At 37.7% G+C, this 24,875-nt stretch overlaps 1 protein-coding gene across 4 annotated transcripts in view; it reads right to left on the reverse strand.

The window, feature by feature from the left end:
• The window catches only part of LOC123681900 (cGMP-dependent protein kinase, isozyme 2 forms cD4/T1/T3A/T3B), a 132,056-nt gene that overhangs the window by 24,003 nt on the left and 83,178 nt on the right, over positions 1 to 24,875 (reverse strand). For 2 of the 4 annotated variants that reach the window (XM_045620252.1, XM_045620253.1), the window contains exon 3: positions 12,069 to 12,235. In XM_045620252.1, coding sequence (XP_045476208.1) covers positions 12,069 to 12,235 — 167 coding nt within the window. Of the gene's footprint in view, positions 1 to 6,539; positions 6,723 to 12,068; positions 12,236 to 15,826; positions 16,362 to 24,875 lie in introns of those variants that run through there. The other 2 variants (XM_045620251.1, XM_045620250.1) reach the window with 2 other exon arrangements.

Below are 24,875 nucleotides of genomic sequence, written 5' to 3' on the forward strand. Positions count from 1 at the left end.
ATCGCTCCGCGTTTCTTCATTGTATGGTACCAAATTTATGGAACGTAGCCGTTTTTTAATCACAGAATTTCAGGATAGACTACTCTGTGAACGGGGCATAGAATCGTTCACCGAACTGTCAGATTGGAAGTCCGAGAGCCGGGCCGATTGTCGAGAATTCGAGGCATGTTTATTGCCAGACTGGCGTGCAAGTTTTTCGCAATAAAATCTCTTAATATGCAAACGGTCATTCCTATTAGACGGTGGACGATTTAACAGTAAAGCCGCGCTTGTTTCATTCCTAGAAATCTTGGGATTGCACCGGAGACGTTATGCTCTCTCGGAGTATATTTATCTCACGTAATTTTCTTGGGTCTTTTAACGCTCGCATAAACGTTTCTGTGTTTATGTGAAACGAAACGGTTCTCAGACATGGCCATGGGAAGGAAAGGCGTTTTTCCGTCGATTGTCGGAGAAAATAACAGCTGCGTAACCGCCAATCACGTATAGATGCGTATTTTTGAATTGCTGATAAGGACGCGTAAACTACAAACATTCCAAATCTGTGGGAAATTTTACTCTATGACTAGGGATTCATCAAGTCAAGTAGATTGACATTTTAACCAACTACTTGACTTGGAAATCAAGCTCATGAAAAATTACAAACTTGAGAGTGACTAGACTTGATTTTAGATATTTATTGCTTGACTTGATATCAAGTTACTTGATATTATTCAGCTTGATATGCACGCGTAGCACGGCGAATATTTCTGCAATCTCGTGCGCGCTAAGACTAACTAAGGGGATTCCTCGAGCGCCGAGAGACTGAAGCATTCGCCTGTGTGACTTTATTAGTAGTTCTCTCACATTTCTATGAAATATATTGGTAGATTTTGGTAGTCTTAGAAATACCTTTCCAAACTTGGCCAAAATGACCAAGGATTTTTTATCAATGCCAGCATCTCCAGCTCCTGTTGAAAGACAATTTTCCACAGCTTACAGTTACGAAACCCGCAATAGGTTAGGTGACAAATCTTTAAGATGCCTCATGTGTCTTTGATCCTGGATGGAAAATTATGAAATCAAACGAAGCCTGGAGGTTTTTCAATATTAAGAAACTTTATTTTTTTATTATTCTTTATTTTGTTTTGATTTTAATGATTTAATTTGTTTCTATTTCAAAAGAGGTTGATATTTTAGGTTCTTTTTTACAATAAGTTTAATAAATAAAAGTGTTTTTTGCAAGGTTCCTTCTCATTTCATCATTTTTTTTTTATTGATGTGACACTATACAATAAAACTGCTAAAACTCAAGTAGCTTGATATAATTCAAGTACTTGTTAAATAAATACTGGACTTGAGATTGAAAAACTAGTACTTGACTTAAAATCAAGCCAAGTAGCTTGAAAATCAAGCCAAGCCGTGAATCCCTATCTATGACTGCTGGGAACCACGGTACTCAAAAAATCCCCATCCATAGAATATTAAATTCAATGTTGCCAATCGACAAATAGGTGACGAACGAATGTTTCCAATAGGAAAATACGCAGCGAAGACGGAAAAAAATGCTGGAATTGAGGCTGGCAAGGTGACCTATGCATAATTCCCCACACCGGATCGGTGCTATATTCAAATGGAACCGACCACAATCTCCGGGTAGGTTGCAACTAGTATTTTCAATGTTACCAACCGTGTTTGCCATTTCGATAACGCCAATTCACTTTCACTTCTTGGGTTTTGAGCGACCGCGCTCAACAATGCATGTAAATAAAACTTCGTTACGATATGGAGTTTTGCAAAACTGACGCCATGTGCCAATTTCTGTGAATAAGGGGATTGCGCAATTATCAACAATAAACATAAAAATTACGCGATGAGGTTTTTTATAGAAATGCGATCGGGATTGAGAGTGGAGAGGGTAAATGAGCAGTTTTGCAGCAGTTATGTCGTTTCTTCGCTAAATTGGGTCCTTGAAATGCATCAAAATGCATTTCATCGAAAAATCATCATCAAATATGGGGCCTATTTTCACTTCAGAGGATTCACGGCTTGGCTTGATTTTCAAGCTACTTGGCGAATGCTGGCGAATGCTTCAGTCTCTCGGCGCTCGAAGAATCCCCTTATTTAGTATAAGCGCGCATAAGATTACAGAAATATATGCCGTGCGACGCGTGCATATCAAGCTCAAGTAATATCAAGTAGCTTGATATCAAGTCTAGCAATAAATATCTAAAATGGAGTCAAGTCAAGATCAAGTATGTAATTTTTCACGAGCTTGATTTTCAAGTCAAGTAGTTGGTTGAAATGTTAAGCTACTTGGCATTGAATCCCTAATTAAAATGAAACCCCTCAATAGAAAACCATTTCGATAAATATTCATTCTGTGTTTAACTGACCAATTCCAAAAAATGGCAACAATTTCCAAAAGAAATTATGCAGAAAATCTGATTCCAGTTGAAGATCAGAATCGGCACAAGAAGAATTCATTTGCGTATGCAGCTTTAACTTAGTGCTACAGTCTGCGAATTCTCATGGTGACCGTTCAAATATTCCTCCGAAGTAACGATTTGTACAAGAACCTTGTTCAACTCGAGCGTGGACGTAAAGTCCAGTTGGTCATCGATGTTGCATCACCCGGTGTAGTCATCGATCAGTCGGACTTTTACCGAATAGACCAAGAAGTATCCGATTCTCGAGTACGGCCGGAGAATAAATTACTCTTAGCACTTCGTGGGTAGGTTCGTTATTTATGAGAAAGTCGAATTAGTAGTTGCGATTGGCATGAAGAGCTATTTCACGCCTTTGGTGTTTGTTTTAAGCGGATGCATCAGACCAGATGATTATTCACGACACGTCACATTCTTCAATTTCGAAGATTAGGGACAATCTTCCAACTCTACTAAGGATGGTGTAAAAGGTCCGAAACCAGGGTATCCAATTGCTGAGACTCCTTTCAGATAGAGTCATTCAATGCCCAAATAGATACCTTTAAATATAAACCAACCTCGAAAATCACCGTGTGAGATCTAGATCGCCAAATGAAGAAACACAATAGAAAAAGGTGATTATTGAAATCGAGAGTGATAACTCGGTCGGTTCTTAAAAAGTGCTTGTTGTTTCCACTTGAATACCTTCATTATAAAAGCTGATTTCTCGTGGGAATGGCTAGACTACGGTTCGGAGTGATACAGATGCATAAATTTAACTATTGATGAACGTTTTTGCAACTTTTCTGGCTTGAATAACAATGTGGATCAAGATGTGTTGCGAAAGGAACAAAATGGACTTCGTAGGAATGAACTATCGATTACGTACTGTCTAGAATATAAGTTTTATTGAATATATTTTTTCTATAGATACCCGAAAGTCTGGAATTGGTTAGGCCTAGCCAAGAGATGGATTTAGGAAGCCTTCTAACAAGAGGGTTAAGAAGCTGCGAAAGCAACAAAGGCTCGAGAACTTACTGCACTAAAAGAAATATTGTTGGATCTTCTTCTAATCATACAGTAGAAGAATGGAACAATTTGGAGATTCACTTGGACTTGAAAGAGCGAAAAGATTCATGTAAGAAGTCCATGCAGCTGCCACTAGCTGAGATACAAATTGGACTTTTGCTCTACATAGCTCCTTGGCAGACAAAATTTGCAGACTCTGCCAAATGAGCAGCAGCAAGCTTTTGGGTAAGCCAGTTTCAAACAATTAGTTTTATTCAAGGCTTCCAGTTGATAGATCTGCCAGTATGGTAAATGATCTTTTCAGGTATTGTTAAACAGTGTAGAGAACAAAGGATCAAACTTGGATCTGACGCACCAAACTACTTAACAACTTTTCACTTATCAAAGGAATCACGAAAAATATTCAGCATTGAAAAATACATTATTGAAGTAAAGTTGCCAAGTAGTTTGATGCAACACCTCCATAGCATTGCTTTACGCGTACAACAGCACCAATTTTCAATTTGAGAATTCGACAAAATGCAGAGTAGTTCGGAATTAAGATGCATAGAAAACCTTGTGTGTTTACTTATACCTGTAAAACTTTCAGACAAAACGGGAGTATTTTCAGATTTATATCTCCTTGATTTCGAGAGATCGCGTCTGTTTCAGATGGCGCATACATCGTTTATATTTAACATTTCTCTCGATTCTCGACTCTCGTAACCTTTGAGTATAGAACAATAATATTTTATATTCTATGCTCGTAACAATCTTCTATACTCTGTCATTATATTCCATTCATTTCATTAAAAATTCGATAGGAACTGAATTGTGATTTATTGTGAAAGCTTGTAAAGTCTAAAATCAGTTTTTCATTTTTAAAGAGCGCCAGGCAGATAGCGGGAATTCGAAAATTTTTGAAGAGCGCCACCTTACACAACTTTGGTGAAGCAGAACACCAAATCAACAGGTGGATATCTCGAAAAGTCTGAAACAAAATCGTCTCAGTACAAACACCAGAGATTCTATGCATCTTATTTGGAACAGTCATATTTCTATGATCGCCACCAGTAATTTTCCAATCAATGGCCTCGGCCGTTTTCAAATTCGCCAGCTCGACCACAACGCCCCCAAAGGAATGCAGTTTCTAATCTAGTGACCTTTGGATCAATCGCCAACGTGTGTCTGGTCTGAAACTACCTCGTCCTGTTTCTCAGTTTCCAGGATGTGCACCCGGCGGTCAACTTTATAGAGTGTGAATCCTTTAACCTAATTAGGAAAGCGACATTTCTGTGCGTTCTCTCTGGTTCTCGACAGCGCCTCCTTGATATCAGCGATCGAGATACGCGCGGTTTTTACGCCACTTCGCGTGAAATCGATGCGTGTACGCGAGCATCGAGGTTGAGATCATAGAAATAAGGTCGATTTCGTTCTTCTTACCGGGGTTTGGCCTACTCGATGATAAGATATCTTGTTTCAAAAGTTTTCGAAGTGGAGAATGGGAAGAGGAAGAAAAGTACACCTATTCTACATAATAGGCTGCGATTTGAGTAATCTCTGTAGATAAAATACTATGTTTTAACTACCGGCAACGTATAATCTCTTATGGTTCCTTATGTGGATCATCATACATTTTTTTTAAATGTTTGTTTTGCGAGTCTCTGTAACACTAACCTAGCGATTTAAACGTACGAGCCTAGAAATGCAACACTTATAATCGTGCGCTATCCAGCTACTATTACACGGTTTGTAATTTTTTGCGATTAGTGTTATTATAGGCGAATAACTATTACTTTCACGCGATAAAAAACGCCACTGATGATAGGTCGATGGATTAAATGCTTTCTCGGCCTAGATCCGAGGAGAAACATTTTTTACGACGTGAAGGGAACATACAAGGAAGCGCAGATCACTGCGTGTTTCTGATCTTCCCTTGAACTAACGATTATCACCGAGTGCATCTTCCAATCTGGTCTAGATGACGCAACACTCTATGAATTCCGTCTTACGCATTTCATTAACCGATAAAATCGCTCGGAGAACGAAACAAAACAAGTGACGTAACCCATTTGCTTCGATTCTGGGGAAAAGAAGAATCCCGAAGAAAGGTCTATGGTCGGACTTATCTTATAGGAGATTCCTGGGACTGGAAACAGCCGTGAGATAGTAAACGACTTAATAGCCAATTAACCGTTTTCCTAAGACAACAAATCAGTTTATGCTCTATGTTTGGACATAGAATCGTTAGATCGTGATGATGAGTCCACCGTCTGTGGTCTGTTAGGTGCACTTACGTAACTGTGAATTTTGGCGAGATCTTCGTAAACGGCACTTTTCTGGACATAGAGAAAGCAGGAGTGGAAGTAGACACGACATTGTATACACAGAAAGAAAACTAAGTTTTATTGAACGAACCATAAGGCATAAAGTGAGTCGAATAATGGTAGTGTAGAAGAATTGATTAGAATATTCAACGTTCATTCTTTCTTTGCAGTCAAGAAGAAGATATATACTCATTAAGGACAGACAACAAATATTTGTCATTGATTAATTATGAATGATTCACTAATTGTTGAGATGATACTACCAGCTTTTATTGCCATTGCCTGAAGCTTAATTCACACGCTTGGTAGTGTCGTTCGTAGATACGTGAAAAAACTCGATAATATCGAAAGAAAAGCAAGATTTCGACAAGTTTGCAGCTGTTATTGTGTTTGATTTGAAATTCTTCAGGGTTAAATTATTTATCACCAAACTGGTTCGGGAATACTGAACATAATTCAAGAGTTAAGATAAAAAAATGACATTCAACGGTACGAATCAAATATTCCAAGTTTCAGTAGAAACGAATAGTGAAAAAATTAAATTTACATAAAATATTCTCTATGTAGTGAATTATATTCGAAGAGTTTTTATGGTTTGTTGAAAAATCATCATCATAGAATAAAGTTTCATAAGGGGTGTCAAAGCCTAGATTCGTTAGAAAGTACGCAAGTTATCGACGTATTCATATTAGACAGAGCGACAACAAAAAAATCACAAAACAACCTCGCATCTTCCTCAAAAATTGGCAATACCTCGTCCACTTTTTTTTCTCAATCAACTCTTTTCGCGTGAACTTACAGATCAGATCTTTTCCTGAACACCTCAGGCTACCGCAGCCACATCCTTGATTTCAAGGCGAAATCCGATAGTTGTAGGACCCTTTGACATTTGAGGAAAACAAAAGAATCACTGACATAACGCGCGAAACAAGAAGAGAGGTCGTGGCGATCGACACTCGTTCACTTGACGGCGGTTCGCGTGCGACTAGAGATCTGTGGATCGGAAGGTCTGTGGTCCGAAGGAGAGACGGTTTGGAGAGGTGGCAGGATCGGGCGAGTCATAGAGGGTTTTTCTGTGGCCCGCTCGGTCACAGAGGGGTGAAGGGGTGCGTTCGGGTGGGATATTTTTTCGCTTTTTGGAATTATTAAAGCTGAAAGTATTGACAGCTAATAGAAAAAAAGTCTTTCTGGTTTTTTTTGAAGAGAGAAGGGAGAATTAAAAAAAATAGTCACTAAAATGTTCTGTACAAATGTGCTATGGGAATTTATAATGAGTTGACTGTAGTTTTCAAATGTATAGCAGTAGTTTTTGAGTTATCGTAATTTTTGTTAGTTCGACTGGCGTGAAAAAATTAACTTTATTTTTAAATTAGCAGCAGTTTTATCTGGTACTGTACTCACTGAAGAGTTTCAGGCTGTACAGGGTGGGCAAATTTCGATGTTTTAGCACTACCACTTTTGAACCAGAGGAGATAGACAAAATCTGATACACCATTCTCGTTCTCTTTCCTGAGAAACTAACAATAGTAGTATTCATTTTTCGCTACCATTTTCTATTATTTATATTGAATCATACGATGTTATATATTTTCGAAGTCAGGAAAAATTAAGCTTTCAAAAAATGGCAAAAAAATTTACTGTTCCCATTCGAAAAAACATAACTTTGTGTCATAGCTCCGTGATTGAAAACCCTCCCAAAAAGACGAGCACGCCACTGGATTCTACGTGAAAAAGTGCCTGTATAATGTTTAATTTCAAAGCTCTATGATCAATATTAGAGGAGATATAATTTTTTTTCGATAACGCCATTTTTTCAATTTTCGCTTATAACTCGAAAACAAAAGAAGGTGGCCAAAAATGAATAAAACTCCTATTAGTTTCTCCGAAAAAGAGAACGAGAATAGGTATCAGATCTCGTCTATCTCCTCTGGTTTGAAAGTAGAAGAACTAAAACATTGAAATTTGCCCACCTTGTACTTATTGAAGAATTCCAGGCTGTACAAAAATTTTAAGAATTGAAAAGAGAAATAAATTATGACGGAAAACACTTCATAATTTCTTTGTTTAACGTGGAATGGGAAACTCGACACGTGAAAAAATCTTTTTGTTTCTCTTTTTTCATGTACGTTTCCATGAAGATTTTGCTTTTTTTCTGTTTCAAGTCGGATATCGTTATTTTGATGGGAATACCCTATTGATTCATGTGTTTTCCAATTGACATTGGAATTTCCATCGTCGAAACATGCTCTTGTTTAATTACATACTTGTGCATTCACTTTCAATTTCATTCTATGCGTGTGAGATTAAATGAACTTTGGAAATTGGAAAACAAACGATTCAGAACACGATAAGCCTCAATTAGAGTTAATTGTAAACACCACTGATTAGTCTTGGATTTTTTTTAATTGCTGGTTCCCACAAACTCAATCCAGATTAATGATACTTCCTAAAATACCCAAAAAGCAACGATAACATACACTTTAAAAATCGAAACACTGCGCCAAAAGTCGACTAAAAGATACCAACAACACGAGACAAAACATTGTGACTCACTCCTTTGTTGTGTTCATAGAAAATCGCTCACACCTGCAATCCCCGATGCCAGATGCAACTCTGTGTTCTCCGAATACTCCGTAAATGGCGTGGCGAGATAGGATTTCGAGAAGCCCGCATGGGTCTCACCTCGCTTCGAATTCACGAGAGAAAAAAAAAACCCACGCATCTAAACGAGCGCTGGCATCGAGGACCAAGTCCTTATAGTTATCTCTCTACCTGATGGTTGCAACTTTTTAGGCATACGCCATTAAACTGGTTCCCGAACCAAATTGTTCCTGCAACCGGCCGGACTTCTCGTACGTGTAATTTAATATACGGTTTTTGACTTCTTTTCGTTTATTACGGTAGCACAGTCGACCCCCTGGGGGCCTGCTGAAATTGTCGGGTGCGCCTCTGTTGAATTATTAATGAAGGCTGATGTTGGGTTCAGCTGAGGTTGTCTAGGAAAGAGGAAGAAAAAGTCGGTTCTGTGGTTTCTATGTTCCTCGATGGCTGATCTGTCATGGGACTCTATGGTTTTGTTTGATGTTAGAACCTGTCAGATTCGACTGTGACGTATGTCGAATTAAGTACGTTGGGTTCAGCCTCAGAGTAATAAACATAGATAAAGGGAGTATATGTCATTTTCAGTGAGCAAATTTTGTCCCCAACATAAACTATCAAATTTGACATGAAGCACGCGGAAATGAAAACATATCGTTGATACGATATTTCACTCAATTCGCGAGTTTCTCCACAAAGAACGCACTTCTTATGTCCTATAGTGAATCAACGTTTCATATTAACTCAAAATATATTGGAATAAATACCTAAATATATCAGATGATTCAGAAAATAAACTTCAAGCGCGCCAAATGACGTGAAACATCCGATGATACTCGGAGAGCAAAAGTTGCCAAACCTTGGATTTCAGCAGGTGGATACAGAAAATAATAAATATTCTGCTTATAATAAATTCGAAATAAGGAAAAATATCGGATTTCAAATATTCAAATTTGCATATTTAATCGGGAATCACTGAAATAAATATATTTCATTCAATATAATATACATTCGTAACGATATAGTAAAATTGTGGATTTAAAAATATATCACAATCCGACAACAGTATCTAACCATGTTCGGGAGATGTAAAAATTGCGTATACTTCTTCTATGTTTATTACCCTATGGGGAAACCTATGAAATAGGAAGAAAACTTCGGTTCTGTGGTTTCTATGTTCTTCGATGGCTGATCTGTCATGAGCCTCTATGGTTTTGTTAGACGTAGGAACCTGTCAGATGTGACGTATGTCGAATTATGTTTACGTTTTTTATTACGAAATTTATTTGAGTACGAAATGGCAAAAAAGCGAGCTTCTGATCCGAAACGTAGCAAAAGGAAGAGTTCAGGGACGTCGTTGAAGAAAACCCTAGAAGCTGCGATAACATCAAATCCTTTCCTGAACTTCTTTCTGTCCAAATGCAGAGTGAAAGGTAACGCTAAACTGCACAAGTTCGCCAAGAAGGCTGGAGATCAGTGGAAAGACATGAGTTACCAGGAAAAAACGCCCTATTATCTACTGGCTGACAAAGCCAGAGCAGCACCTGTCAGAAAAAAATCCAGAAAACGCAGATACTCAGAGTCAGACATTGGCGAAGGAAGTTTTTCGATGATCACGGTAGTGAAAAAACCGCCCGACATCGTAGACGAAGACGATAACAAAGCCAACTGTAATACCGACAAGGAGGAGCAATCAGCGAAGAAGAAAGCGAAGCAGGAGGACGAGCAGGAGGCTGGCGAAGGTTCAAAGAGAGCGGAAACCCCGTCAGAGATCAAAATTGAAGACGCGACGAAAAAACAGATACATCACATCAAACCTTACAAAAAAAGGAAACCTTCGAACTCGTCAACGATCTCTACAAGTTTTCATTCCATCGAATCTGATGATTCTGTCGAGAGGGCGTCGAAACGTCGAGGGAACAATAAGTGTAAGAGTTGGACGGACAGTTTCGATTACATGAGTTGAAAATCAAAGTGATAATATCAATAAAAGGGTGATATTATTGGTTTTTTTATCTTACTTCCGCAAATTACAATTTAACAAACGTTGTTGAAACGTGTAGCTCTCCATGATTGAATGGCATAACCTATTGAACACAAATGACATTAGAAATGTCAAAAAATAATACACAGTGTTGCCATTATAACCATTTTAAATTGTATCATTCCTATTGGAAAATCCCTAACAATTCCATTCTATGGTCGGCTGTCAAACGTTAACCTGCAAATTGACATCTATGGTCAAAGAATCATAACCTCTTCTTCAATTTCCCCATTTTTAATCAAACGAAATATAAAAATCGAACCAAGCGTTCTTGAGTTATAACTGGTTTAACTATCTTTCCTATAATTTCTCTTATATAGATTAAAAATCACATAGTTCTAAAATGAGTTATTTTGGTAGATGATGAATTAATTGGCTTAATAAATTCACGGTTTGAAATTTTATTAGAGCACGTCAGTAGTTCGGGTCGAAACGTATTTCAACAAGAATATAAACACCAGAATTATGTAGAAAGGAAAAGGCCAAGGACTGATAGAAAGAGAAATGAATTGAAAATGGGATGAATTTCTTGCTATCATTATGTATGACTGCAAAACTTATGTAAGTGAATGCGTTACTAGATGTAATACTTGTTATTATGTTACGCTTTTTGCATGGTAATGCAAGTCAAAAATATTCATTGCAGAGAAATTACGTTTGTTATGCAATTGTCGTGGCTATAGATTGTGCTGGGGTGTGTTGTTCCTGACCACCTTGAGTGTTTCATAGGAAAAAATCGATAATGAGATAAGTCAATTGAAATAAATAAGGAGTTGACTAACCGACATTCTACAAGTCTGGATAACATTGATCTTTTTTATCTAATTGAACAATATCACATAGCTTTCTACTACATTAAAGGTCCTCTATGTCACAAAAAAAATGAATAACTTATGAAAAATATTGAAGAATTCATTATATTGGTAATAATGAAATAATTCAATGAAATTGTATAAGTTCTTAAAGGATTCGCGTAAATGTGGTTTGATAGAAAAAAATTGAGAAAATAATAAAAAACTATAATAAAAATTAAACAGACTATAATAAAATATAAGTATATTCTTCAATTCAATATCGTTCAATTATTCATTCATCATATAATTTTATTTCAATTCTCTATGGTATAAAGTTGATATCTGTTCGATTCATGCGGAAATAATAATAACCTTTATGAGTAATTTATTACCAAAGTTTTTGTTAACATCGTTATTCGTGACACAATTCATCTTCAAAGAACAAAAGATTTCATTGATGTGTCCAAATATTCCAGGAAGAACGTTTCATATTAGTAATCTTCCTGTAACATACCAATACCTAACGTCGATAACGAAATTTTTATGAGCTCAGGTTTCGACTTCATGAATGCGTGCTGAATCGTTTTGTTTATCTAGGGTCAGTAAACTTATTCATACATTCAATCAAAATCGAGTATTCAACAGAATCTACAAGTTCGTGTAACGTTGGTTATCTACCCAATTTTCTTCGAATAGAATCCTACGGTTGGTAAGAGCTACGTATATACAGATGGCGCTTATAACAACAAAGTAGATCGCATTATGATTTTCATAACTGGTACTGTGCGATAATGCTAGATGGCGCTTGGAAAATTCAATTTAAAAATTTGAACATGGAGTTCTGTAAGTGCGAAATCACCATGACGATGGTAACTAAGGTGCTTCAACTTACCTTCGAGAACATAAACGATGCTGCCTACATCTCCTTCGGTGATAATGATGCTACCAGCCTTGTAGGCTTCTGGATACATGCAATCTACGATTTCCTTAATTTGTGTCAACTCAAGGTTCTTCATGAAATCATTGTCGAGAATTGCTTCTCTGATGAGGTCCTTTGATCTGGAACAAAATAAGAAAAATTAAAACAAGAATAGTTATTTTCAATGACTGCAGTTTGAAAGAGATAGCTTGGAGACTTCAGTGTCGAATTCTATAGTTGAAACAATATGATATGTTTATATTATATAATTGTCTCTTAATTTTGTCATATTTCATACCAATTCCGCCGATTACTGAGTCATTTCATTATTTTTCCTTAAAATTCATATTTTTACATATAGGAAAAAAAAGAGTTCTCGGTAGGCTGAGGACGTATAATTCATCAGCATAGAGAGTTCTGGGCTTTTTTGGCTGTGGTCTAGACTGTTTTTCACCTGATATTTTGCCTACAATTGAGGTAGGCATCTTCAGGGGTTGGTGAAAGAGTATTTTTCGAAATTTTTTGGCGAGTTCAAAAAATTATGACTGTAATGTCAGATATTTAGAAGTTTGTACTGTCAATTTTCTTGCGTTTTCAACAAATCATCGAATAGTTAGGTGATTATCATAGAGTAATAAACATAGATAGAGGAATTATACGCAATTTTCACATGTACCCAACATGGTTAGATTACGTTGTCGGATTGTGATATATTTTCAAATCCACAGTTTTACTATATCGTTATGAATGTATATTATATTGTATGAAATATATTTATTTGAGTGATTCCCGATTAAATATGCAAATTTGAGTATTTGGAATGCGATATTTTTCCAAATTGTCGAATTTATAATAAGTAGAATATTTATTGTTTTCTGTATCCACCAGCTGAAATCCAAGGTTTGGCAACTTTTGCTCTCCTAGTGTCATTGGTTGTTTCACGTCGTTTGGTGCGCTTAAAATTTGTTTTCTGAATTTCTAATATATTTAGGTATTTATTTCAATATATTTTGAGTTGATATGAAATGTTGATTCACTATGGGACATAAGAAGTGCGTTCTTTGTGGAGAAACTCGCGAATTGAGTGAAATATCGTATCACTGATATATTTTCATTTCCGCGCGCTCCATGTCAAATTTGATAGTTCATGTCGGGGACAAAATTTGCTTACTGAAAATGGTTTATGCTCCCTCTATCTATGTTTATTACTCAGAGGTGAAATCAGATGCAGAGCAAATTTTAAATTTCTATGCGGAATCATTAACAAAGATGTGAGAATTTTACATTTATACGTTGGACATGTTGAAATTCACGTGACTCTTACATTGAGTATCTTATAAATTTACATCGATTTATTAACACATGGTTGCACATACAAACAAGTCCACAAATAAATTTATTCCCATTCTATGACAACCGAAGACGTCCGATCTGTCACAACGGAACAAGGCTATCTTGACATATTCCATCGTTACTCGGACTCTCTAAATTCGCTAAAAATTCTTTCCAGAGAATTCTTGGCGTATTTTCTGGATTTCTTCAATTCTACAGGGACAAAAGTTTCGTGTCCAAAAACACTGTACAATTTCTCACTGTCCGACCGCATTTTTCGGCTTTGTCTTTCTGAACCCATCCCGCCTTCTAGATTTACCAACCACAGCTTTTTAATTGGAAGAGAATAACCGCACCTGGATTCTCTCTCCTGGGATTAATGATTCGAGATCTCAGATCGCCTTCTAGATCTGGTTTCGATCGTCGGAAATGTCGAAACGGATTGGACTTGGAATAAAACAGATTTATTTGATGATCGACTAATAAAGGCTAATTCTTTGATCGTTCACTGTTGCTAGAGCGAATTAATTTGTCGGATTTCAAACGTTCTTTGACACTTCATCAGATAAGTGATGGATCATTCGAAGAATTTATCTAATGATTTATCTAATGGTTTCAATTCTTTGACTGTTTTCATTCGTCTCTATTCTTGATGATTTGTATGTCGTGATTTTGCCTCGAGAGAAACTCAATTTCTGTGGTCTGGAGAATAAACTGTTTTGAATGGTTATTTTTGACGATATTAACCTATACAGGGGGATTCAAAAGTACAGGTCATAACTTCGTAAAGTGATAGTTTTGATTAAAATAAAAAGTTCTTTCAAGTGAAATTTTATTTCTATTTCGAATTCTTTCAGAGATACAGGCTATCCCAACTCTTTCAGTATTTCATAAAATAACTGAAAAAAAATACAACAGCCTGTAACTTGGAAAGGACTCGAGATGAGAACCAAAATACTTGAAAGAACTTCTTATTCTTATTTTAACTAGAACCAGCACTTCATAAAGTTAAAACCTGGACTTCTGAATTATCGTATATGAAGGAAATTTAATACATATTATACTTTGAAAAGTATGATTGAGAAATCTTATTTCAAAATTAGAAACCCAACATCACAAACTGTATGGTTCATTTGTTACATGAAATGATCAATAATTCAATTTTGCTTTTATTATAAAATTACCTAATGCAACATTATCACAAGAGAATTGAATTAAATATTGACATGCTTTATGTAATGACTGTAGATCAGTTAAGGAGTGCACAGTTGAATACATAAGTGGATATCCTTTGTATTCAAATTTGTAGTCAATATTTTTTTCAACAAGCGACTTTAAGTATCGTATAATTTCCTAGGTCAACAATTGAAATACAGAAAATTTCCATTGATTGATTGACACGAAAAAAATTACGATTGATTGACATTAAATTGCCCCATGTTTAAATTATGGTACAAAGTTTAGAAGACCATCAGCGTAATTTTCTATCTTAGTCCTGGTACAGTTAACTTTTTCGATATAGAAGTGTTGTTCATCAGTTTGAAGTATCTGTTAACAATAGGTGCTGACATGGTGAGATAAATATTTACTCTGTTCATTAACAAAGCAAATTTGAAATTTGTTCAGCTGTATAATCGTGTATTTGTGAGGTGTCATCGTGTTATAATATCTTATATTGATGTAGGTTGTCAGACAGGTCTAGTGTCATCGAATGACATATAATCGATGCCGTCAGATATTCAATGATTACAATAATGAGTTTCAATCCATTTTTTTTTATCGAATAAATAGCCATGAACTCCAACTTCTAATTATATTAGTATCTTTTGATATTCTTGTTACAAAGTTGTTGCAAGAAAAGTATTAAAAAAAGGCATCAAAAGAGTACCAGAAAGTTAGTCTTTCAACTATCTACCTGTATTTGATAGACCTCCAAAATGATGAAGAGATTGCTGGGAATCTCTATCTACGTCCACTGAGGATTGAAAGTGCCCTTCAGCTTGAATTTAAGATGACGAAGAAGAAGATATTTTTGCCAAGGCAAGTAATTTATGTTGAAGTTAAATTCCAAATTGATCAAATCTTATAGTAACTGCAGACAGATGTTCAAGATGAGTCAAAACATAGAACATCTGGCTAGAAGTGACTAGAACTGACTTTGCAATGAATACTAGGGTCTTGTGGTATAAAGGTAACGAACAAGCCGATGAACTTATACAAAAAGCAACAAGGGTGAACTATTCTACAATTCTTATCCTCAAATGGTGCCGCAGCTGTTAGCTTTGAGATATTGAATTTCTTCTGCGAAATTTGCTCAAACTTAATCTGATCAAAGAGAGATTTTGATCACTCTACCTCCTTATCTCTCAACTCTGATACTTTTCAACCTTTCTACTTACGCATTGCTCTTGGGAACCTTCTTGATCTGCAGCTCTCCACTTTTAAGGTTAAGTGGCTCCGCGCTTATGGCCTGCCTCTTCATCCTGGGCTCACTCAACGTCTGCACCCTGGTGTTCTCCACCCCCGGCGATACAGGGTGCTCCCTCATCCAGATCTCGTCACCGAGCGAGATCTGGTTCGTGATGATCCTCTGCGTCAGCGGCCTCACCACCTGCCTGAACTTGTCGATCTCGTTCTGCAGATGGCGTATCAGGTTGTCCTTCTCCTCGAGTTTCTTCTCCAGCATGGCGATGGCGTCGTCTTTGACTCGTAGCTCCTTTTTCTTCTCCTCCAGGAGGAGTTTGAGGGCCTGGAGGGCGTCCGCCTCGCTTATAGGCATGGTGGAGGTTGTAGTTTGGTTCCCCCTTGTCTTCTTAGGGAGGATCTTGTTCAGGAAGGCGTAACAACTCATAGGTGAAAGTTCTGTGCGTCTGTTTTTGGCGCTTTAGCGGTTGTTCGAGCGATTTCGCATGTTTGGGTGGGGTGGGGGGATTGCTGTGGAGGGGGTAATGGTGAAGTTGCGGTCGTTTGGCGTTTTGAGGGTTTGTTTTGGGTTGGGTGGACTCTTCAGACGTTGAATGAGTCTTAATGAAAAGCAAGAAATAGAGCGTTGAAAAATTGCGGTGTTTTTAGCAGTAGTTCGGAGAATAGTTCAATAATAAATAAACCTTTGAAGGAAATTGTATACAAATCAAGTATCAAGAACGGTAACCTTCCAATACAATTATTGTCCTTGATTGGTACGTCTTAACGTTCGTGATGCTTGTAGCGTCTTTTGCACGCATCCCATTTTTTTTTTAGGATCATGATTTGAATATATTAATTTCTGCCTGACCACTGAAAAGTCAAAAGCGAGGTTTATATGAAAAAAATCATTGTACGAACTAGACGTTTTTACTTGAAGTTTTCAAGTAATTTTGTTTCTTAAATCAGAACTTTTGAGTCACAATATCTCTAATTTGCGGATTTTGAGCTGGGAATGGTCTCAAATGATGAGGTTCGACGCACTGAAGGTCAATATATGAAGTGAGTACCATTGTATAACAGTCTATTCAAGCAGTTTTGTCATTGTTTTCATTGATTTGTGACATTGTCTTGATCAAACAGCACCTTTTTTCTTTAAATGGGGTCTTTTTTTAACGATTTCATCCTTCAAACGATCCAATAACTCTATATGATGATCGCAGTTGAAGGTCTGGCCCTTTTGGAGGTAATCAATGAATATTATACCTTGCGCATCCCAGAATACTGATGCCATAAGCTTGCCAGCTGACTGTTGTGTTTTTCCTCGCTTTGGATTCGGTTCATCGTGTGCAGTCTACTCAGCTGACTGTCGATTGGACTCCGGAGTGAAATGATGGAGACATGTTTCATCCATTGTCACATATCGACGCAAAAATTCAGGTTTATTGCACTTAAAAAGCTTCAAACACTGCCCAGAGTCATTAACACGTTGTTGCTTTTGATCGATTGTGAGCTCGCGCGGCACCCGTTTTGTACACAACTTTCTCGTGAATGATATGATGTACACGTTCAAATGATATCTTCACAATGTCTGCTATCTCGATCAACTTCAGTTTACGAACTTCAAAATTATTTACTGAACTTTTTTGATTTTTTCGTCGGTGACGGCCTCTTTTGCGCGCCAACTGCGTTCGCCATCTTTGGTGCTCATTTCGTTTAAACTAAGCATACCAACCAATGATGGTTGATTTTCCTGGTGCAGACCCCGGAAACTCTTCATCAGTCCAAGATTTTGCTTCAAATGTATTTTTTCCTCTCAAAAAGCAATATTTTATCAGCACACGAAATTATGTTTTTCCATCTTTTTTCAAATAACAAAAGTAGCTATACTCACAACGCAATATCTGACAAACTAATGGTCGGACTGCTGTCAAATTTTGACACGTATCGTTTGAAGGTTGGTAGTAACCAAAAATCTTATGGATTTAATACTAGCACCGCCATCTGTGCAACAGACCGGGAACTTTTAAATTGGCCTAATAAGACCCATACCCAAGTAACACAAACAAACTATCGTTAATTCTATCCGAATCAACATAATCATTATTCAAAAAAAAAAAAAAATCATAACATCCGCGCCTACGATCTTTCGCATTACATACACCGATGATGTAAGCTCCAACCAACGAAGACAGCACAATAAATTAGCAGACAATCGGTCGTGTGGCAGTCGGCGATGATGAGAAACGACGATTCGCGCTAAAAACCGGGATCGATCAAGATAGCGATGATGAACGGGGAACAGCCGCAGTGTACACCAGCCTACTACCTACATAAATTGCTTGTCGCCGATGAGTTATGTTATTAATTTGCTCGACGCGCGTTATTATTATCATTATTAATTTACGTGCATTGTTCCCTGGCCGATTGAAATCCTATGAGCTCTCGCTGATTGTTTTCACCTTGGTTTTATCGTTGAACTGTGTAGTAGTCGAAAGCGGAAGGGGAAAATGTAGGGAATTTCGAACAAAGTTCGGTTTATCCTTGATAGTGTGATATTTCAGGAGTGGGACTTTGGAAAATTTGATATCTTGTTTTTCAGCCTTTGAATTGATGGATCGAATTCTCGAAAAAAGTGTTAAGGTCAATTATGTTTGATTCAAAACAGATGGAGTCGTTCAAAAAAGGTTCTATCAAGAATTCGAGACTGTGAACTCAAAGTTTGAAAGGCGTGAAATAATTTCATACGTGATTTACCGTTTAAAGAACTTATGACACAACAGAAAAAATCAAGATAAAATTTCTATATCATTACCGCATAAAATCCAAGTTCTCGCGAATGTTATCAATCAAATCTTCCGTAGAATTCGCGACATAAACAAATTTTGCGAAACTTGCGGTTCTACACGGTTCAAAGAACGATTACAACTTCTCGCAGAAATTTCTACATTTCTGCATCGGATGTGTTGTCTAAGTCAAGTAATATTCGCGACGTCTAAATTCCTTGACGACGTCCCCATAATAATACATTCAATTTCAAAAAATAAGAAGATCGCACCTTTAGAGACCACAGATCTTTGAATTTGTACACCAAAATCTAAAAAAATCGTACAATCCATTTTCGAGATGAAGCGTTAAATACTCAAAACTCACCCTGCATATAGAAATTACCTTATCTTCGGTTCATAACGTTTGTGAAAACGTTAAAGGAAGACATCGTTAAAAAACTGCCCCATTTGAAGAAAAAAAGGTGCTGTTTCATCAAGACAATGTGCCGTGTCACAAATCAATGAAAACAATGGCAAAATCGTATGAATTGGGCTTCGAATTGTTTCTGCATCCACCGTATACGCCAGATCTGGCCCCCAGCAACTTTTTCCTGTTCCCAGACCTCAAAAGAATGCTCGCTGGAAAGAAATTTAGCGCCAATGAAGAAGTAATCGCCGAAATTGAGGCCTATTTTGAAGCGAAAGACAAATCGTACTACAAAAATGGTATCGAAAAGTTGGAAGATCGCTATAATCGCTGTATCGTCCTCGAAGGCGATTATGTTGAATAATAAAATCGAATTTTGCAAAAAAAAATTATAATAGAGACGTCGGTAAAATAACCTACCGACGCCGACGTCTCACAACCGTCAAACAAGATTTATTATAATTTAAAGTGGTACCGAGTACGGTTCAGTACTTGATACTGTTGACGTTTGCCGAAAAACTTCTAATCCAGAATAGAGTTGCGAACTTTTGATTCGTCCTCGCGTAATAAACTAATATCAATGTTAAGACCTGTTTATTAATTTAATCCGCCCATCCGATTGTTAGATCGTAAAAAAGTTTAGGAACGTGAGTTTTCTATGCTTCGCCTCTTTCCACGACCTTCGAAGGATTCTAAACTAGCGTTTTCGTTTGCTGAATACATTACGACGAGATATTATCTAAATTGGTACCTTCGGCGAACTTGTATTACAATAATAATACATTATCAGTTGTTTTCTTTTCGCGTTACGTAACACACACTCATTTTTGCCATTCAATTTTTTCAGCCAGAACGAACGGAGTAATTTGCTTGAGTTTGGATCAAAAGAAACGACGTTTTTATCTGAATTGAAAAAATCGTAACTTCTAGGTTTTAATAGCGTCATGAACGATTACGTTCCGTTTCATAAACAGAATTTCGATTTATTGAGATCGTAAATAAAAAAGTGGCGTTTTATAACGATTGGTGCAAACAGTCAGATAACAGCTAAGAATATATAACCGAAGATTACGAAAAGAGGGAAGATTTTCGAGGTAAAGCGTCATTTTGCTATACCAGGGGACGTTTGCGATGAGAATCAAGTATATAAAAACTTCGAGGATTTTTGCAATATGTTACAATAGATAATGCAATCGCCTTTTCGGTTATTTCTCACCAGTTTCCGAGGCAAGTAGAGAATCTGAGCGGCAGCTAACGTGTCTTTCCTCTTCGAGACTTCTAAGAGACACAAAGAGAAAATGAGCGTTAGCTGACGCTTCTATTCTCTTCGAGACTTCTACGAAACACAAAGAGAAAATGCGCGGGAGTTGACGCGTCTATTCTCTTCGAGACTTCTAAGGGACACAAAGAAAAAATGAGCGTCAGCTGACGCTTCTATTCTCTTCGAGACTTTTACGAAACACAAAGAGAAAATGCGTGGGAACTGACGCGTCTATTCTCTTCGAGACTTCTAAGAGACACAAAAAAATGGGCGTCAGCTGACGCTTCTATTCTCTTCGAGACTTCTACGAAACACAAAGAGGAAATGCGCGGGAGCTGACGCGTCTATTCTCTTCGAGACTTCTAAGAGACACAAAGAAAAAATGGGCGTCAGCTGACGCTTCTATTCTCTTCGAGACTTCTACGAAACACAAAGAGAAAATGCGCGGGAGCTGACGCGTCTATTCTCTTCGAGACTTTTTCGGAAATAGCAGAGAAAATATGAAAGAAATATTGTATTATTGATTCGTAGAGAAGTGAGCGTCAAGTCAACTCGAAAGGATGTAGAGTATGTAAAGCACAAAGCATCGAAAAGATAAGGTTTCCCTTAACGAAACTACCCAATATTTATTATGTTATGAAGTAGCTGAATCGTTCAGATAAATTTTCAGTGATGTGATCCTACGTCCAAGACTGTTATATCAAGAAACGTGATTCGACGTTCCTTATATCGCACGAAATCGTCTAGCCGATACCCAGACTCGTAAATACAGGACCTGCACAGAAACGTGATCGGAATCGACAAAACCCCGGTCAGATCTCGTCTTGGACTCGATTCCTCACCGTTATCGCAGCGATACCCTTCAATAACTCAGTCCGATATCGCAAACGACGATCTTGCTCGCGCTGCGTCAGTCAACCGTCGGTGCGTTCGGTGCGCGATACGATCTCGAGGAAATTACGGGGACGGAACCGATTTGAACCGGTCGATAAAATAGAGCTCTAGACCGATATGAGCGCCGCGATTAACGTTTTATTTCCCACGTGCTTCGGATTCCGCGGTCACGTCTTCGGCGTGTAATCGGCGGTAGGGATCGAAATAAATGTAATTAAACGCCGATAACGGCCGGGCGGTGTGAATTTTGCTGCCTGATCGCTGTTTTACGAGGATGTCGGGTGTAACTCAGGTTGTGATCGCTGATTGGCACCTATCGGAGGCTAACGCGATTCAATGGAACAGAAGCAACGTGAAAGACGTGAAAATATACGTTGGAGATGGTGTGCCCCAAAGCTGCGTCTAAGGGCCAACAATATCCAGATATTCTCGAAATTAAGATATGAACAGAATTGTCGAGTTTGCAGATGTGATGTTAACGTCGCTGCCAAACTCAGACAATACGCCTGCGGATATAAAGGACAGTTGTGCCAACTTAACGACAGAAAAATACTTCACCAAATCTTCAAGCGGAAGGTCCTAGGCGTTTGCAGAGGTTTCTGGCTCTTTGATTGGATCTCTTGGAAACCTCTGAAGGTTTCTTTTGCAGACGAAATATCAGGTGAAACACAGATTGGACTGAGCCTAATTTCTTATCTTTTTGCACAATCTGACTGTAAAAGTCTTCAGCTTTAAAACAATAGTTGTTTGACCACTGGATCAAAACATAGAGTAATAAACATAGGTAGAGGGAGTATAAGCAATTTTACATGTCCCGAACATGGTTAGATTACGTTGTGGGATTGTGATATATTTTCAAATCCACAATTTTACTATATCGTTAAGAATGTATATTATATTGAATGAAATATATTTATTTGAGTGATTCCCGATTAAATATGCAAATTTGAATATTTTGAATCCGATATTTTTCCTAATTCTTGAATTTATAATATGCAGAATATTTATTATTTTCTGTATCTACCTGCTGAAATCCAAGGTTTGGCAACTTTTGCTCTCCTAGTGTCATCGGTTGTTTCAAGTCGTTTGGGGCGCTTGAAGTTTGTTTTCTGAATTTCTGATATATTTAGGAATTCATCTCAATATATTTTGAGTTGATATGAAACGTTTATTCACTATGGAACATAAGAAGTGCGTTCTTTGTGGAGAAACTCGCGAAATATCGTTTCATTTCCGCGCGCTTCATGTCAAATTTGTTAGTTCATGTTGGGGACAAAATTCGCTTACTGAAAATGACATATGCTCCCTCTATCTATGTTTATTACTCTGAGGAGAAAAAAAAAGCCGATGATTAATAAAAAATACCAGCTTGTCTTTGTTATAAATGAATGCCATTCGATTCCCCAGCACTCTAACCAACCTTATCTTACCTAAATGACTTTCGTGTCCTCAATTACAAATAAATCCAAGAGATTACCCAGCCAGCGAAATCAGCTCCTCTTAATGTCAATTATACGTAAAAGCTTCCATTAAGCCCCGAATGAACGATTTGCCCCATTTGTTCAAAACAGCGACATCTATCCACTACCTAGCGTACATACCGTCCGATCCTTTATGATCGTTATGCAAATGTCCAGGTTGTCCTTCTTATCGAGTGTCGCATCGACCATCGTAGACAACTTAATTAGTTAATCTGTTTTCCGCTTAGTTATTTATGGCGCGCTGAGAATCCCAGACGACACGTCCAGTTAATTGAGCGACATTCGTATCCTTCCTGATGATGACAGCGGACGGTTTGTCATCCGAAACGCGTTTATCGCGAAAGTCGCCAGGCTAGATCGGACGTTGGGTCGTATCCGAAATTTCTCCAGATAAATCTGTCGGTTTCGCTCTAAAAATAGCCCGTAATCTCGGCGCGTTGTTTTAGCGTTATCAGAAGCGATAAAAATTCTGGTTTAACTAAAGGAACCTCTTAAAATGCACTCATTCTCTTTCTCCAGGAGTCTGGCGTTCGGAACTTTTCCGCCTTGAGCTAGATCAATCTTTAAATTCAAGGCATTGATGTTTATTGTTTTTAATGTCTGATGCTTTTATTTTTTTTTTGACTGCAATATTGTAGACAAGAAATAAAGCTTACTATCTCTTAACAAACTGGGTATTTGGGAGCCCTCGAGAGCTTTACAAAGACATCTCCACAGTCAACAAGTCAAGTCTGGTGTGCAGCCTCATCTAAAGGCTCCATTGGTTCCAATAATTTTATAGCTCTAACAATTCTCTTCAAAAGTCCGACATAGCGTCTTTCCATTTAATTCAATGTAAACTTAATAGGTGCCCAAATAGTGATACGGAGAATGGCATATGAGGCCACTCTAAGACTATCCAGAGAAGGTACCGGCAATGAGGGAATTAAGAATAAGAGAATAATTACATACCATCAGCCAAACTTCCCAGTGACGGGATGATAAAGAAAATTAGCATCGACAAAACCTTCATCACGATGCTAAGCAGAAAAGAGGATTGAGAAAAGGAACACACAATCCCAATTCTCAAAAAGAATACCATCAAATGGTATACAGATGGTTCCAAAACCATGATGGGGACTGGCGCTGTAGTATTCGGGACTGGTACCAAATGCTCTATATAGCTAGGCGGTTGTCTAAGTGCCTTTCAGGCAGAGATACTTGCAATAGAAAGATGTGTAGAAATTAACCTAGCAAGGAACTAACAGAAATTTTATATAGCGATACATTCTGATAGTCAGAATGATATTGTTATGAGCATAGAATATTATTGTTCTATACTCAAAGATCACGAGAGCCGAGACTCGATATAAACGATGTATGCGCCATCTGAAACACACGCGATTCCTCGAAATCAAGTAGGTATAAATATGAAAAATCTTTGTCTTTGTTTTACAGGTATAAGTACGCACACCGGGTTTTCTATGCATCTTATCCGCACCTACATTTCCCGCTTCCCACGTCGCCACAGAAACAATCGCGCTCTATGATTAACGTCGGTCTCTACCACCTCCAACTCTCTGGTCCTGCCAACAATTACCGAGGCCGCTTTTGATGTGCTTCGAGATCTTGGCAACGTTCGAAGTTGATTATCCCATCTGGCAAATGAAATCCGATTTGCGCGCTTCCCAGAATAAGACACGGAACATCAATCAACATCAAGAGAGCCGAGGCGCGGGTTATCCAGAGATAATTCGTCATCTTCTTCTTCCAGCCTCGGCCGAACCTACGGACAAGTCTATAGTCATTTTCGAGATTGTGCGGTAACATTCGGTAATGTTTTTTTTTAATCGATGACGTATTTTGGTTACCAATGGTGAACGTATGGGATCAAGCAGATGATCGATCTTCGGTAGATATTGTGGCAAATGAGTACGGGTAACTAATGATGCAAAAGTGGCTGAGCACTCCGGATAAAGAACTAAAAATTTTGGTGATATATTATATGAGATTTAAATTATTATGACCTCATTGATGACATCAGTTCTAATGTGATGATCCTCTTGAAATTCAGAATGAACACTCGAGAGATCATGTTGAAATTTAAATTACAAGGTTAGGATCATTGAAATCAGATGTCTCCATGTCAAATTTGATAGTTGGGGACAAAATTTGCGTACTGAAAAGGACATATGCTCCCTCTATCTATGTTTATCACTCAGATCTTCTTTTTGT

The sequence above is a fragment of the Harmonia axyridis genome, chromosome 6, assembly GCF_914767665.1.
Source record: "Harmonia axyridis chromosome 6, icHarAxyr1.1, whole genome shotgun sequence".
NCBI lineage: Eukaryota > Metazoa > Arthropoda > Insecta > Coleoptera > Coccinellidae > Harmonia > Harmonia axyridis.